The 15,670-nt window shown below is 50.0% G+C and overlaps 1 protein-coding gene across 2 annotated transcripts in view; it reads left to right on the forward strand.

Annotated features, from left to right (window-relative positions):
• Nucleotides 1-14,911, forward strand: part of CCHCR1 (coiled-coil alpha-helical rod protein 1) — a 17,017-nt gene extending 2,106 nt beyond the window's left edge. Inside the window, exons 4-18 of one of the 2 annotated variants that reach the window (XM_008071739.1) lie at nucleotides 2,155-2,458; nucleotides 7,025-7,188; nucleotides 7,293-7,428; nucleotides 7,569-7,679; nucleotides 7,878-8,027; nucleotides 8,574-8,684; nucleotides 8,793-8,899; nucleotides 10,821-10,933; nucleotides 11,134-11,179; nucleotides 11,345-11,487; nucleotides 11,586-11,774; nucleotides 11,875-11,976; nucleotides 13,652-13,803; nucleotides 13,917-14,088; nucleotides 14,629-14,911. In XM_008071739.1, the coding sequence (XP_008069930.1) occupies nucleotides 2,155-2,458; nucleotides 7,025-7,188; nucleotides 7,293-7,428; nucleotides 7,569-7,679; nucleotides 7,878-8,027; nucleotides 8,574-8,684; nucleotides 8,793-8,899; nucleotides 10,821-10,933; nucleotides 11,134-11,179; nucleotides 11,345-11,487; nucleotides 11,586-11,774; nucleotides 11,875-11,976; nucleotides 13,652-13,803; nucleotides 13,917-14,088; nucleotides 14,629-14,750 (2,122 nt within the window). In that variant the 3' untranslated portion in view covers nucleotides 14,751-14,911. The remainder of the gene's footprint in view (nucleotides 1-2,154; nucleotides 2,459-7,024; nucleotides 7,189-7,292; nucleotides 7,429-7,568; nucleotides 7,680-7,877; nucleotides 8,028-8,573; nucleotides 8,685-8,792; nucleotides 8,900-10,820; nucleotides 10,934-11,133; nucleotides 11,180-11,344; nucleotides 11,488-11,585; nucleotides 11,775-11,874; nucleotides 11,977-13,651; nucleotides 13,804-13,916; nucleotides 14,089-14,628) is intronic. The other variant, XM_021719426.1, reaches the window with a different exon arrangement.
• The last annotated feature ends 759 nt before the right edge of the window (nucleotides 14,912-15,670 follow it).

Genomic DNA, 15,670 nt, shown 5'->3' on the forward strand with positions numbered 1-15,670 from the left:
TTCCGCCTCAGCCTTCCGAGTAGCTGGAACTACAGGCGCGCGCTACCACAGCCGGCTAATTTTTTGATTTATTGTAGAGATGAGGTCTCGCCAAGTTGCCCAGGCGGGTCTCGAACCTGCGGGCTCAAGCAATCCACTCACCTCAGCCTCCCAAAGGCATGGGATTACAGGCTGAGCCACGGAGCCCGGCTAGGAGTTTAAAATTCTAAAGGAGATAAACTGACCAACAGCTGATCATAAAGCATAGTATAAGGCAAGATGAAAGAGTGCACACTAGAAGTATAGACCAGGACTGTGGTAGTATGGGTTTGTTCTGATGGAGTAGTTGAAGAAAGTCTTTATAGAGGACATGCCATTGGAGCTGGCCATGCTGTCAGTGCCTTGGCTGTACAAGTTCTTATTCTCGTTTTATGTGTATCTTTTCCCAAGTGTACTGGGGTATCATTCTGACATTTTGCTCAGGTGTGGGATTCTGACAGAGGAAGGAGCACAATGAAGAAGGGGGAATACTTGATTGGGTGTCAAGAGACAGACAGAATCTCTGTTTCTAGTTTGGCCATCAACTAGAGAATCTTTGGCAGGTCACTTAATTTCCCTAGTCTATAGGTCCCTACTTCTTTTTTTTTTTTCCTTTTTTTTCTTTTTTTTTGAGTTGGAGTCTCACTGTCACCCAGACTGGAGTGCAGTGTCACGCTCCTGGCCACCGCAGCCTCTACTGCTGGACTCTGGCGATCCTTCCGCCTCAGCCTTCCAGGTAGCCGGAACTACAGGCGTGTGCTACCATATCCAGCTAAGTTTTTATTTATTGTAGAGATGAGGTCTCACCAAGTTGTCCGGGTAGGTCTCGAACCTGCAAGGTCAGGCAATCCACTCGCCTTGGCCTCCCAAAATGCTGGGATTACAGGCTGAGCTACCTAGCCCGGCTCTTTTTTTTTAATGTTGGAGTCTCACTGTCACCCAGACTGGAGTGCAATGGGATGCTCATGGCCAATGCAGCCTCCACCTGCTGGGTTCAGGCAATCTTTCCACCTCAGCCAGGCGAGCACCACCACGCCCAGCTAATTTTTTGATTTATATAATAAAGATGAGGTCTTACCAAGTTGCCTAGACTGGTCTCCAACCCCTGAGCTCAGGCAGTTCTCTCACCTCAGCCTCCCAAAGTGCTGGGACTACAGGTGTGAACCACTGTGCCGGGCTGGTCCCTACTTCTTAAAAAATAATAATAATAATAATAATAATCCCAACCGGGCACGATGGCTCATGCCTATAATCCCAGCACTTTGGGAGGCTGAGGTGAGAGGATTACCTAAGCCCCTGGGTTCGAAACCAGCCTGGGCAACTAGGCGAGACCTAATCTCTACAATAAATAAAAACATTAACTGGGTATGGTGGCACATGCCTGTAATTCCAGCCACTTGGAAGTCTGAGACAGAAGGATCACCTGAGCCCAGCAGGTTGAGGCGGTGGTGTCTGGGAGTATAGCACTGCTCTCCAGTCTGGGCAACAGAGTGAGACTCCAACTCAAAAAAAAAAAAAAAAAATCACTGTAGTTCTGGGTCTCAGGGAGCTGTCTCAAGAGCCATGTTCCAAGCTGGTTTAAACTTTACATGACACCAGTGAACTAGATTCTCCAAGGGTTGGCACTGTGTAATTTATTAATGTACTGTCCTTTCAGACTCCTCATAAAGTATACCTGAACACTAAGTGAATGCATTTTACTAGCATCTGGCCTCAACATGCTGATGCTGGAGACTCATGACCTCTTTACACCCATGCCTCCCTCAAACTTCTCCTTGCCCTTAAGTTAGAATTCAGAAGTCTGTTCTTCCAGCCTTTCTACTTAGAATGTGTGGCCTGATGATGTGCACACTTGATGTTTAATACATCTGCCGGTATGTAGTTCTCTCTAGAGAGATTATGTTCCATGATCTCAGCCTTTAGTTCCTGTGAGCCTAGGCACTGGACCTAAGGCTCAGTAGGACCTCAGTGAATGATGAGGTAAGTGCAGAGATTGCTGTGCCCCAGCTTCATTCCCTCCACTTCCCCACACAGGAGCAAAGGGGTCCTCTTTTCCTTCTCCTGTCTTCATTTATGTCCTTGGCCACCCTCCCAGCACCAGAGACAAGTCTCACCTGCTCCAACCTGTCTTTAAAGGTCCCTGGAGCTGGAGGGGTCACAGGCCCTAAGCCAGCAGGCTGAGCTGATCTCTTGGCAGCTGCAAGAGCTGCGGCGGCTGGAGGAGGAGGCCCGGGTCCTGCGGGAAACCTCGCTGCAGCAGAAGATGAGGCTGGAAACCCAGGCCATGGAGCTGGAGGCTCTCGCACGGGCAGAGAAGGCCAGCCAAGCTGAGGCTGAGGGCCTGCGTGCTGCCTTGACTGGGGCCGAGGTCGTCCGGAAGAACATGGAAGAGGGGAGCCAGCGGGAGCTGGAGGAGGTTCAGAAGCTGCATCAAGAGCAGGTGAATATGGGGGTGGCAAGGTTTCAAAATCCTATCTAGGAGGCTGGGCAGTAGCTGCCAAGCAAAGAGCAGGTGGTGCAGAAGAGACCCCCTCCCCATTCTGTGAGCAGTGGAGTGATGAGACCTTTGGTGAAGGAGAAAAACACAGGCGACCTGGAAAGAAGAAAAACTTGGATATCTGGTATTTGGGTCTTACTCAGGTTACACGTTTTCCCAGGAATCAGGTGACCTGTCACCACTTTGAAGCTCTCCTTCACCTTCCAGTAGGAAGTAGTTTGCCCCCCTACTCTACTCCAGGTACCCAATTCATCTGGGAGCATTGTAGGGGATAGTGAGGAAAGTGGGCATGGGGTGCCATAGTGCAATGGGAGAGGGAGATTAGGCAGTTTGCAAACTGACTGCTGACTCTGTGATCCTTGATACTCAGTGACCAAGTCAGCCTAATTCCTACCTCATGGATGGAGCTGACAGGCTCATGGGGGCACACATGTTCCACATTATTTTGTTTATTTTTTATTTATTTTTATTTATTTTTTGAGTCAGAGTCTCACTCTGTCACCTAGGCTGGAATGCAGTTGCATACTCACTGCTAATGCAGCCTCGACCTGCTGGGCTCAGACAATTCTTTTGCCTCAGCCTTCCAAATAGCTGGAACTACAGGCTTGTGCCATTATGCTTGGATAGTTATTTTTTTTTTTGTAGAGACAGGGTCTTGCCAAGTTGCCCAGGCAAGTCTTGAACCCTTGGGCTTAGACAATCCTCTTGTCTCTGCTTCCCAAAGTGCTGGGATTACAGGTGTGAGCCACTGCACCCAGCTATTTTATTTTTTGAATCGGAGTCTCACTTTGTCACTCAGTCTGGAGTGCAGTGGCATGATCATGGCTCACCACAGCTTCAACCTCCTGTGCTCAGGTGATCCTTCTACCTCAGCCTCCGGAGTACCTGAGACTGTAGGTGCATGCCACCATACCCGGCCAATTTTTAAATGTTTTTGTAGAAATGTTGCCCTTGCTGGTCTTGAACACTTGGGTTCAAGCAGTCCTACATCTCGGCCTCCCAAAGTGCTGGGATTACAGGCATGAGCCACCACACCTGGCCCACATTTATTTTTTGTTTTATTTTTTTGGAAACAGGGTCTCCCTCTGTCACCCAGGCTGAAGTGTAGTGGTGCAGTCATACTTCACTGCAGCCTTAAACTCTTGGGCTCAAAGGATTCTCCTGCCTCAGCCTCATAAGTAGTTGGGACTACAGGTGTGTACCATCATGCCTGGCTAAATTTTTCATTTTTTATTGGGATGGGATCTTGGTATATTGTCCGGGCTGGTCTCCAGCTTCTGACCTCAAGATCCTTCTGTCTTAGCTTCCCAAAGTTCTGGGATTGTAAATGTGATCCACCATGCCCAGCCTCCACATTTAATTTAATTATAATTAATTGCCATCGGGAGAAGTGCCTTGAAAGAAAAGAACAAGAGAGCACTAACTTAGTTTGGGGTTTAGGGAAAGTTACCCTAACCAATCATCAGGAAATGAGACCATAAAGGCGCTGGAAGAAAACATGAGTGAATTCCTTTATAATCTTGAAGTGGAGTAGGTAGGCCTTTCTACCTGTGAGTCAAAATCAAGAAGCCATAAAAGAAAAGATTGATTCATCAACCTTTTAACACTAGGAATGAGCCAAAAAAGTTAAAAGACACATGATTAACTAGAGAAGAATATTTATAGTTTATATTACAGGAAAAGGCTAATATCCTTAATATATAATATGTACCTAGAAATTGGACAGCAGAGGTAGTTCAAAGAAAAGTATAAACAGCCCTTAGGTTCATGAAAGAAGCTTAACAATAAGGTGATATTTGTGCTGAATAGGAATTGGCTGGTGGAGAGGTGTCTGGGGTGGCACTAGGAGCTGGTGAACACTTGGTGGGGCAGCACGTGAAGGCTTGGGATGGGAGGAAACCGAGGACTGGAGTGCAGGGATGAAGAGCTGCAGGGGTGAGGAGCACTGGGGCTCAGGGGAAACCTCAGCCAGTTCAGAACTTGATACTTTCCCTCATGAGCAATGAGCAACCATTGAGAGGGTTTTTTTTTTGTTTGCTTTCTGCGTTGGAGTCTCACTCTGTCGCCCAGCTGGAGTGCAGTGGCACTCTCACAGCTACCGCAGCCTTGGCCTGCTAGGCTCAGGCGATCCTTCTGCCTCAGCCTTCCAAGTAACTAGAACAACAGACATGTGCCACTACATCTTGCAAATTTTTTTCTTTTTTTTTTTGGAGTCTCACTCTGTCACCCAGGCTGGAGGGCAGTGGCATGCTCCTGGCCACTGCAGCCTCAACCTGCTGGGCTCAGGCGATCCTTCTGCTTCAACCTTCCAAGTAGCTGGAACTACAGGCACGTGCTACCATGCCCGGCTAATTTTTTGATTTATTATAGAGATGCAGTCTCGCCAAATTGCCCAGGCTGGTCTCGAACCCTCAGCTCAGGCAATCCTCTCACCTCGTCCTCCCAAAGTGCTAGGATTATAGGCATGAGGTACCGCAACTGGTTCATCTTGCTGATTTTTAAATTTATTGTAGAGACAAGGTCTCACTAAGTTGCCCGGGCTGGCCTCAAACTCCTGGGCTGAGGCAATCTTACCTCCGCCTCTCACAGTGCTGGGATTACAGGTGTGAGCCCTTGTCCCCAGTCACTGAGAGGTTTGTTTGTTTTTTGGATGGGGGTTTGGGGTTTTTTATTTATTTTTTATTTTTATTTTTTGAGTTGGAGTCTCACTCTATCACCCAGACTGGAGTGCAGTGGCCGCTCCTGGCCACCGCAGCCTCGACCCACTGGGCTCCAGTGATTCTTCTGCCTTAGCCTTCCAAGTAGCTGGAACTACAGACGCGTGCTACCATGCCCGGCTCATTTTTTGATTTATTGTAGAGATGAGGTCTCGCCAAGTTGCCCAGGCAGGTCTTGAACCCGTGGGCTCAGGCAATCCACTCACCTCAGCTTCCCAAAGTGCTGGGATTACAGGCTGAGCCACCGAGCCCGGCCGGGTTTGGGTTTTTTTGAGTCAAAGTCTCACTCTGTCGCCCAGGCTGGAGTGCAGTGGCAAGCTCACAGCCACTGCAGCCTCGACCTGCTGGACTCAGGTGATCCTTCTGCCTCAGCCTTCCTTTATCTTTTTTTTTTTTTTTTTTTTTGAGTTGGAGTCTCACTCTGTCACTCAGACTGGAGTGCAGTGGCTGCTCCTGGCCACCGCAGCCTCGACCTGCTGGGCTCCGGCGATCCTTCCGCCTCAGCCTTCCAAGTAGCTAGAACTACAGACGCGTCCACCATGCCCAGCTAATTGATTTATTATAGAGACAAGATCTTACCAAGTTGCCCAGCTTGTTTGTTTTTTTGAGTCGGAGTCTCGCTTTGTCACCCAGGCTGGAGTGCAGTGGCACACTGCTCACAGCCACCGCAACCTCGACCTGCTGGTCTCAGGTGATTCTTCCACCTTAGCCTTCCAAGTAGCTGGAAATACAGCCATATACTACCATGCCTGGCTATTTTTCTTTATTTATTATAGAGGTGAGGTCTCGCCATGTTGCCCAGGCTGGTCTCGAACCTGTGAGCTCAAGCAATTCTCTCACCTCAGCCTCTCAAAGTGCTAGGATTACAGGCTTGAGCCACTATGTCTGGCTTATTGAGAGATTTTAGGCAGGGAGTGCAGATTTGTATTTTATATCTAAAAAGATCAATTTTATGATTCATTTCCCCCCAAAATCACTTTACTGTGATATGGAGAAAGGGCTAGAGGGCAGCAGACAGGGAAGCAGGGTAACCACTTTGCTCTCCTTTCCCAGTCCGTCCTATGACTCTTGGTGGCTCTGACAACCCTCTAACTGTTTGTGGTATAGTGAGGAAGAGACACAAGATTCCACCCTTCCTTGAGCTTCCTTTCCAATGGGGCATGATTGTAAACACATATGTAAGCCAGACACTGTCAGATGCTAAGTGCTTAGGAGGACATTAACAGGTGATAGGTGGGGTGGCACAGGGGGATTAGAGGGCCCAGTGAGGCTTCCCTGAGGAGGAGTGGTTGCCTGGGGTCTGCGAGATCCATAGAATGAGAAGGAGCCACTGTCTAGTTCTCAGCAGCCTCTCTGGAGCGGAGAATAGTAGAGGAAGATGGAGGATGAGCTCAGGAAGTGGGCAGAGGCCTGGTCATCAGACTCCACAGCCATGGGAGATGTTGGATTTTGCTCTAAATGCTGTGGTGAGTCGCTGAAGGTTTTTAAAGACTACTTAGGAAATGGTTGCCATTGTCCAGGCAAGAGATGAGGGTGACTTACCTTAAGTTGGTTGCAATGGAGATGTGGAGATGGAGAGGTGAGGGTGTATCTTTGGGAGACATACCTGATGTTGAGCTAGAGGGCAACTTGGGAGAGCAAGGTACCAGGGACAGCCTCCATGTGCAATTGGGTGACTGATCACTCAGGTCACAGAAAGTGGGAGTAAAGGGACAAGGCCAAGGAAGGGGGAGGTTTGGAAGGCCAGTATAGGAGTCAGCTGGCCCTGCAGAGCCTCCTCTTCTCTTTGCAGCTGTCCTCCTTGACACAGGCTCACCAGGAGGCTCTTTCTAGTTTGACCAACAAGGCTGAGGGCTTGGAGAAGTCTCTGAATAATCTGAAGACCAAGAGGGCAGAAGAGACCAAGGAACTGGCTCTGGCTCAAAGTGAGGCTGAGCTTCTGCGAAAGCAGCTGAGGTAAGTGGGCGAGGATGGGTGTTAAACGGGGCCCAGCAGCTGGTGGTGTGGTGGGTCTCCAGGGCACCACACTGTTGGCTGTCCCATTCCCACTCCAACCCTAGCAAGACCCAAGAAGACTTAGAGGCTCAGGTGATCCTGGTTGAGAATCTAAGAAAATATGTGGGGGAACGAGTTCCTCCTGAGGTTCACAGCCAGGCATGGGAACCAGAGCAACAGAAGCTTCTGGAAACCATACGGGTAAGACTGGAGGGGTGCATCTATGTTGGGGCCAGGGGTGGACCCTGGAGGAGAGTGGAGAGCACAGCCCCTGGGAGAGAAGGTGGTATCTGAAGCAGGCATGGAGGCTTTCAGAGGGGCCACTCTCCCGCTACCCGTAGCACTTGCAGGAGGACCGGGACGGCCTGCATGCCACCGTGGAGCTGCTGCAGGTGCGGGTGCAGAGTCTCACGCATATCCTCGCCCTGCAGGAGGAGGAACTGACCAGGAAGGTAAGGCTCTCTCCCAGACCCTGTCACCCTCCGCTGTACCCTACACTGCTGTCCTCCCATCAAGCAGGAGGGGTCAGTGTGCCTGGATCATTCTTTCTGTGAACTGCTTTTGCTGTGATTCCTGTTGCTCAGAAGAAACAAAGACACCACCTCCTTCCTCTACTCCTTCAGGAGCCCACACTTTCCTCCTACCCTCAGGTTCAACCATCAGATTCCCTGGAGCCCGAGTTCACAAGGAAGTGTCGGTCTCTGCTGAACCGCTGGCGGGAGAAGGTGTTTGCCCTCATGGTGCAGCTTAAGGCCCAGGAGCTGGAACACAGGGACACTGTTAAGCAGCTGAAGGGACAGGTCACTGCACTCTCTTTTCTCTCTATAGTTTCCCCCCCAGCTCCTTGCTCCTTATATAAGGATCGCATCCACTCAAACATTGTTTATTGAGTGGTTACCACATGCTGGCACACAACCCTGAACAAAACCAAGTACCTGCCCTCATGGGGCTTGCATTCTAGTGCAGAGACACGGAACAAGCAAGTAGATAACATTGGGTAATTATATGTGTTTTAAAGAAAAATTCAAAAGATAACATGACAGAGAAAGACTGCGGGGTGGGTCAGGTAGAATGGTCTGGAATGACTTCTCTGAGGAGGTGGCAGCATCTGAGGATGGGTAGCTGGTGGGTCTTGTGGGTGGGTTGAGGCAGTTCCTCAAGGTGTGGGTACATGGAACATGCTCTGGAAGGAACACTAGATTCAGACTCTGTTCTTCAGAACCTGAGCTTCTATCTCTCTGTGTGGCATTCTTGCAGAGACCTCTGCACCTACCCTTTCACTCCCAATGTCCCCCTTAGTTTTCAGGCCTCTAAAGGGCCCTGCCCAGCTCCTTCTCCTCCCCCAGGTGGCTAAGCTGCAGGAACAAGTGACAGCCCAGAGCCAGGAGCAGGCCATCCTGCAGCGTTCCCTGCAGGACAAAGCCGCAGAGGTGGAGGTGGAGCGGATGGGCGCCAAGGTCTGAGTCTGAGCCAGGAAGAGGTTCAGGGAGGGTGAGGGAGCCCCTGGCCCAGAGCTGTGACTAGGCCCCAGGGAAGGACTCTTTCCTTGACTGCATCCTCCCCAGGCCCTTCAGATGGAGCTAAGCCGTGATCGAGAGGCCAAGCACCGGTGGCAGCAGCAGACAGCCATGGCTGAGGAGCAGCTGAGGCTTGTGACCAATGCTGTCAGCAGGTATCTGGGTAGAGGGGCAGGTGGAGTAGTATTTCTGTTTTCCTGGCTTCCCAGATACCTTGAAGTTCAGGTGCCTCAGGCAAGAGGGGCCGAAAACTGACCACCAGTGGATCCAGGGCTGGATGAATTTAACCTTCTGTGTGTGTTTTTCCCGGAGCATTCCCCTCTTCATTCGTACCATGATCACTTGTTAGAATTCCCAATGCATGATGGGCTCAAGTTGAGAGACCGTGCCTCCTCCTGCAGTTTGGTCTAGTAATAGCTTGAGCGAGGGTCCCCACTTTCAGGGATGGGGAGTGTGAACACTCAATCTTCCTTTCTTTTTTTCTTTACATTTTTACAGGCATGCCCTGTTTTGTTGGAACAAAAGTTAGTCTATTTATTTAAAGCTGTGCCCCTACTTGCTTACTAGATATTCCATCTAAAGTGTAAGCCAGTGGCCGGGCATGGCGGCTCACATCTATAATCCCAGCACTTTGGGAGGCCAAGGTGATAGAATTGCTTGAGCCCAGGGGTTCTAGACCAGCCTGGGCAACTTGGTTAGACCTCATCTCTACAATAAACCAAGAAAAATTAGCTGGGCATGGTGGTGCATGCCTGTAGTTCCAGCTACTAGGAAGGCTGAGGCAGAAGGATCGCCTGAGCCCAGCAGGTTGAGACTGCGTTGGCTGTGAGCGTGCCACTGCACTCCTGCCTGGGTGACAGAGTGAGACTTTGACTCAAAAAAAAAAGTGTAAGCCAGTTTCTTTGTAAATCAATTGTTAGCCTGTGTCTCTCCTAGCCATTTTTTGTTGATTTATAACCGATAGTTGTTATATAATCTTCAGAAAGACCTCTGAGGAAAAATCAAAGCTTCTGTGTGCTGGTAACAACCTCTCCTCAGCCTTGAACATCGTAGTACCCAAGGCGGGGGGTCTATTTGTTGCTCTTAGCATGGTGATGGACTTGGAAATGTTTACTGAGATCACAAGGCTGTTCTTAATGGGTCAGGTAACAATTTTGGTTTAGCAAAATTATGATGGAAGATGAGTACTTACCCACCATTTCCTTCTCTTGGGTTTGTAACTTGGGAACTAATTCAGCTTTAAAAAATTATGGAAAATTTCAAGCATGTATGGAATTAGACTAGTTATGATGAACCACCACCCAGATTCAATATATTGCCTGTGTCTCCTACCTTCAGGTGAACGAAAAGACACACTGTGTACAGGGTTTTACTTTGGTACCAGGAGATCACAGAAATGGTTCTTGCTAATGATTCATTGTCTGAAGGCCTCCAGGGTTAAACAAGTCCAAACTCAGATTGTTGCCAGGTTTGTTGATATCTCTAGCTAACTTGGAGACTTTACCAGAAAATGACTTTAATAAGAGCTTCGGTAGGGGGTGGAAGCATTTATTCAATTTCCAGGTCAAAGTGATCTTTGCCGTGCTGCTGGGGATACGTCTGCAAGCCTTTGTCACCATGTGTTTTCTGCTGGTACAGATGTGGACTTTCTTGAGGAAGTCCCAGCTGTGCCCCAGATGCTCCCTTGGCCTCTTTCTGGAACCTGTTTAAGTTTCTCAGTTTTCGTGAGCCGTGTTGGTCCTGTTTCTGACACAGACAGCTGGGAAAGCACATGGACCTGCCCTTCATAGGCACCAGAGGATCTAGGCTCCTGGGTTCTTTGGAGAGGATAACTTTGAACTCTGATGCATAATATGAACAAAACACTGGTTGTGAGAAATAAGCTTTGCAGGTTGCTTGAAAAGATGTATGGTCATTTAATGCATTCTCAGGGCAAAGGCCCCTTAGAATTGATGGAAGCTATGGGTTCCTCACATGTATAACAGTACAGGCTAGAGAGAGTTGACTGTATAAGACCCTGTAAGTCCTCTGGGGATGAGGGGAGGGTGGAGGATCAGCGACTCGTGCCTTCTCCAGCTCCCAGGTTTGGCTCCAGAGCACTATGGCCAAGGTAGAACAGGCTGCAACCCAGCTTCCCAGCCTCAGCAACCGACTCAGCTATGCTGTCCGCAAGGTCCACACCATTCAGGGTATGTAGGGCAACTGCAAGCCACATCTTACTTCCTGCCCCCGCCGGCTCTGACCCTCTTCCTGGCTCAGTTCTTTGTGAGCCCACATCCATCCACCTTCCTTTCCTCACCCGTCCTTGCATCTCTTTCCTTTTCCTCCCTGTTTCCCTTTTTCTCCCCTGCAAACTCATCTCTGTTGCTCTCTGCCTTTTCACTCCTAGGCCTGATGGCTCGAAAGCTGGCCCTTGCTCAGCTGCGCCAGGAGAGGTGAAGTTTGGGCACTTCGAGGTGGATGGGGGTGGTGTGTGTGTGGTGGGGCTTCAGAGTGTAGTCTGCTGGGACCCCAAACCATGAGGACTGAGGAGGGATGGGGGCTTAGGAGTCAGGCAGTTGGATGATTTCCCCTGACTCTGTTTCTCCTTCCTGTCCCAGCTGTCCCCCTCTCCCATCCGTACCGGTCCCGGACGTGAGCCTTGAGTTGCAGCAACTGCGGGAAGAACGGAACCGCCTGGATGCAGAACTGCAACTGAGTGCCCGCCTTATCCAGCAGGAGGTGGGCCGGGCCCGGGAGCAAGGTACACCTGATTCTGGAGTAGGGTGCCATGGGGGTGGAGAGAAGGGAAAGCTGGGGCCTGGTGGTGGAGAGGCCTGAGCTGGTGCTACTTCCTTCCAGGGGAGGCAGAGCGGCAGCAGCTAAGCCAGGTGGCCCAGCAGCTGGAGCAGGAGCTGCAGCAGACCCAGGAGTCCCTGGCCAGTCTGGGGCTGCAGCTGGAAGCGGCTCGCCAGGGCCAGGAGGAGAGCACAGAGGAGGCTGCCAGTCTGCGGCAGGAGCTGACCCAGCAGCAGGAGATCTATGGGAAAGGTGTGGGGAGGGGAAATGGGTGCTCCCCGTGGAGAAGGGATGGGAACTAGAGCCAAGGCTCCTCCTGACACCCCCTCCCCAATCTGTACCTTCACCCCAGCTCTGCAAGAGAAGGTGACCGAAGTGGAAACTCGGCTGCGGGAGCAGCTGTCAGACACGGAGAAAAGACTGAACGAGGCTCAAAGGGAGCATGCCAAGGCTGGTGAGATTTGCCAACATGGGCCCTCCAGGAGGAAAGGAGTATTGAGACATAAGGGACTTCTCCCTCAAATTTTGTTTTAAAGCTTTTTTCTGAAGTATGCAAGTAATGAAGGTATCAAAAATTGGCACAGATGCATTCTTACAAGGTGAATACACCCATGTAGCCAGCATCAGATCAAGAAATAGCATATGACCGGCTCCAGAGCCCACAGTCCCCTTCCCAGTCACCACATTCCACATCTAACACCAGCAATTATCCCCCAGCAAAACTTTCAAACACCTAGACAAGTTAAAAGGATCAGGAAAGGCCAACCATGGTGGCTTACACCTGTAATCCCAGCACTTTGGGAGGCTGAGGCAGGAAGATTGCTTGAGGTCAGTCTGAGACCTGAGACCAGTCTGGGCAACATAGACCTTGACGCTACAAAAATTCAAAAAATAGCTGGGTGACGTGGCGTGTGCCTTTAGTCATAGCTACTTGGAAAGCTGAGGAGAGAGAATTGCTTAAGCCCAGGAGGTCAAGGTTATAGTGAGCTATGATTGTGCCACTGCACTCCAGCCTCCGTGACAGAGTGGGACCTAGTCTCAAGGGAAAAAAAAAGGAGGCTGGGCATCATGGCTCACGCCAGTACTTCCAACACTTTGGGAGGCTGAGGCAGGAGGATTGCTTGAGCCCAGGAGTTCAAGACCAGCCTGGGCAACATAGCGAGTACCTTGTCTATACAAAAAAATAAAATAAAAAATAAGCCAGTTGTGGTGGCATGTGCCTGTAGTCCCAGCTACTCAGGAAGCTAAAGCGGAAGGATCACCTGAGCCCAGGAGGTAGAGGCTGTGGTGAGCCATGATCATGCTACTGCACTCCAGCCTCAAGACTGAGACCCCAATTAAAAAAAAAAAAAATTATAATGAATATTCATATATTTTTTCTATGACATTTACCACATTTGATCTCTTATCTGTATACTCGCACATTTATATATACATTTTTTTAGAATCATGTAAAGTAAATTATAAACATGATTGTTCCACCACAAGTAGGAAATTCTTCCATATAGCTGCAATACCATCATCACACTCTAAGAAAAGGAACTAGGCTGGGTGCGGTTGTTCACATCTATAATCCCAGCACTTTGGGAGGCCAAGGTTAGAGGATTGCCTGAGCCCACAGGTTCGAGACCAACCTGGGCTGGTGAGACCTCATCTCTACAATAAATAAAAAAAATTAGCCAGGTGTGGTGGTGTACATCTGTAGTTCTGGCTACTTGAAAGGCTGAGGTGGAAGGATCCCCTGAGCCCAGCAGGTCGAGGCTGCAGTGGCTGTGAGCGTTCCACTGTACTCCAGCCTGGGTAACAACGTAAGACTCCAACTCAAAAAAAAAAGAAAAAGAAAAGGAACACTAATTGCACAAAATCTAATATCAAGTCCATATTCAGATTTCCCTCAAGGAGCTCCAGGATGGTTTGGGTTTGGGGAAGATACTATGTGTTCACAGATTCCCAGGCTCCTAGAGCATCAGCCCACCACTCCCACTGTTCAGAAGTGACACAAAATCCACAGACTCACAGAGCTAGTGACCCAGCATTCCTGTCCATCATTTCAGTCTTTGTTTTCATAATGACTGGCTGCCTCTGGGCTGACCCACACCTGTCTCCTCTGTGTCCTGGCTTCTCTGTAGTGGTCTCCCTGCGCCAGATCCAGCACAAAGCCACTCGGGAAAAGGAGCGGAACCAGGAGCTCAGGCGTCTGCAGGATGAGGCCCGGAAGGAGGAGGGGCAGCGACTAACCCGGCGTGTGCAAGAACTGGAAAGGGACAAGAACCTCATGCTGGTAGGGAACAGCAGAGACCAGGGCCCGTCTTGGGCTGAATATAGATAGAGGTTGGGAAAGAGAATGGGGAGGCTCCACTTGGGCTAGGTGGCGTTTAACCCTCTCCTTCCCAGGCCACCTTGCAGCAGGAGGGTCTCCTCTCCCATTACAAGCAGCAGCGACTGTTGGCAGTTCTTCCTTCCCTGCTGGCTAAGGAGAAACCTGCAGAGTCCAGCTCCAGGCCTCCAGGGTCTTCAGCATCTATACCTCCAGAAGCCACACTGTCCACCAGGGAGTCCATAAAAGGTAATGGGCTAACCATGAAGGTACGCTCTTGCATGCATGGTGTCATTCCCTGTGATCCTCGGAGGCTCCCAGCCTCTTTTTTTTTTTTTTTTTTTTTTTTTTTTTGAGTAGAAGTCTCACTCTGTTGCCCACCTGGAGTACAGTGCCACTCTCATGGCCACTGCAGCCTCAACCTGTGGACTCAGGCAATCCTTCAGCTTCAGCCTTCTAAGTAGCTGGAACTATAGGCGCACACCACCATGCCCGGTTAATTTTTTGATTTATTGTGGAGACAAGGCCTTACCAAGTTACCCAGGCTGGTCTCCAACCCATGGGCTCAGGCAATCAATTCTCTTGCCTCCACCTCCCAAAATGCTGGGATTACAGGCATGAACCACCAGCACCTGGCTTCTCCCAGCCTCTTCTATCCATACTCACCTTGCACCAGAGAACCTTCTTCCTCCCAGCCCTCATATCCTGTGCCAGGTCTGTTCCCTCTGCACGGTAACCATGAGAGCCTTGTCTTGTCTGGTGCCCATCCTTTCTTGTCTTCTTTCCCAGGTTCCCTGTCTGTCCTGCTGGATGACTTGCAAGGACTGAGTGAGGCCATTTCCAAAGAGGAAGGTGTTTGTCAAGGAGACAACCCTAAACGTTCAGTTCCAGCCCCCCCGCTGAGCTGCTAAGCCTCTGAGAGCTGAGGGAAACCAGCCTGGGGGCTGGGAGGATCCTGGAGAAGTGGAGTGGGATAGTCCAGCTCCTCCCCCCATGGAGCCACCTGCCCTAGGGCTCACCTGCTACCACTAAATCTGAATTCTGCACTCAATAAAGATGACTACTGTCAGAGCCATTGTTTGGAAGTGTTCTATCTGGGAATATATAGGAATTCTTCCTGTAACCATCTCTCCTAGAGATATGAGAAGCAGTCCCATGTACAGCTAGCTACTCTAGATGGTGCCTTTTTCAAAACCCCTTTCCTAGGCTGCTTTGGAAGTTTTTTGGCTTTGGTTATTGTTTTGTTTTGTTTTTGAGTTGGAGTCTCACTCTGTTGTCCAGGCTGGAATGCAGTGGCATGCTCACAGCACCCCCAGCCTCAACATGCTGGACTCAGGTGGTCCTTCCGTCTCAACTTTCCAAGTAGCTGGAGCTACAGGTGTGCACCACGCCTGGCTTATTTATTTATTTATTGTAGAATCAAAGTCTCACCAAGTTGCCCAGGCTAGTCTCAAACCCCTGAGCTCAGGCAATTCTCTCACCTCAGCCTCCCAAAGTGCTGGGATTACTGGCTTGAGCCACCATACCCGGCTGTTTTGTTTTTGAGTTGGAGTCTCACTCTGTTGCCCAGGCTGCGGTGCAGTGGCACACTCATGGCTACCACAGCCTTGACCTGCTGGACTCAGACAATCCTTCCGCCTCAGCCTTCCAAATAGCTGGAACCAAAGGCTATTTTAATTTCCTACAATGTTTTTTTAAATGTAGAAAGGAGGCCTCACTAGGTTACCCAGGCTGGTCTGAAACCACTGGGCTCAAGCAATCCTCTCAGCCAGGCTCGTTGGCTCAGCCTGTAATCCCATGCTTTGGGAGGCTGAGGTGAGTGGATTGCCTG

This window comes from Carlito syrichta, unplaced genomic scaffold, assembly GCF_000164805.1.
Source record: "Carlito syrichta isolate Samal-C Ts95f unplaced genomic scaffold, Tarsius_syrichta-2.0.1 Scaffold314703, whole genome shotgun sequence".
NCBI lineage: Eukaryota > Metazoa > Chordata > Mammalia > Primates > Tarsiidae > Carlito > Carlito syrichta.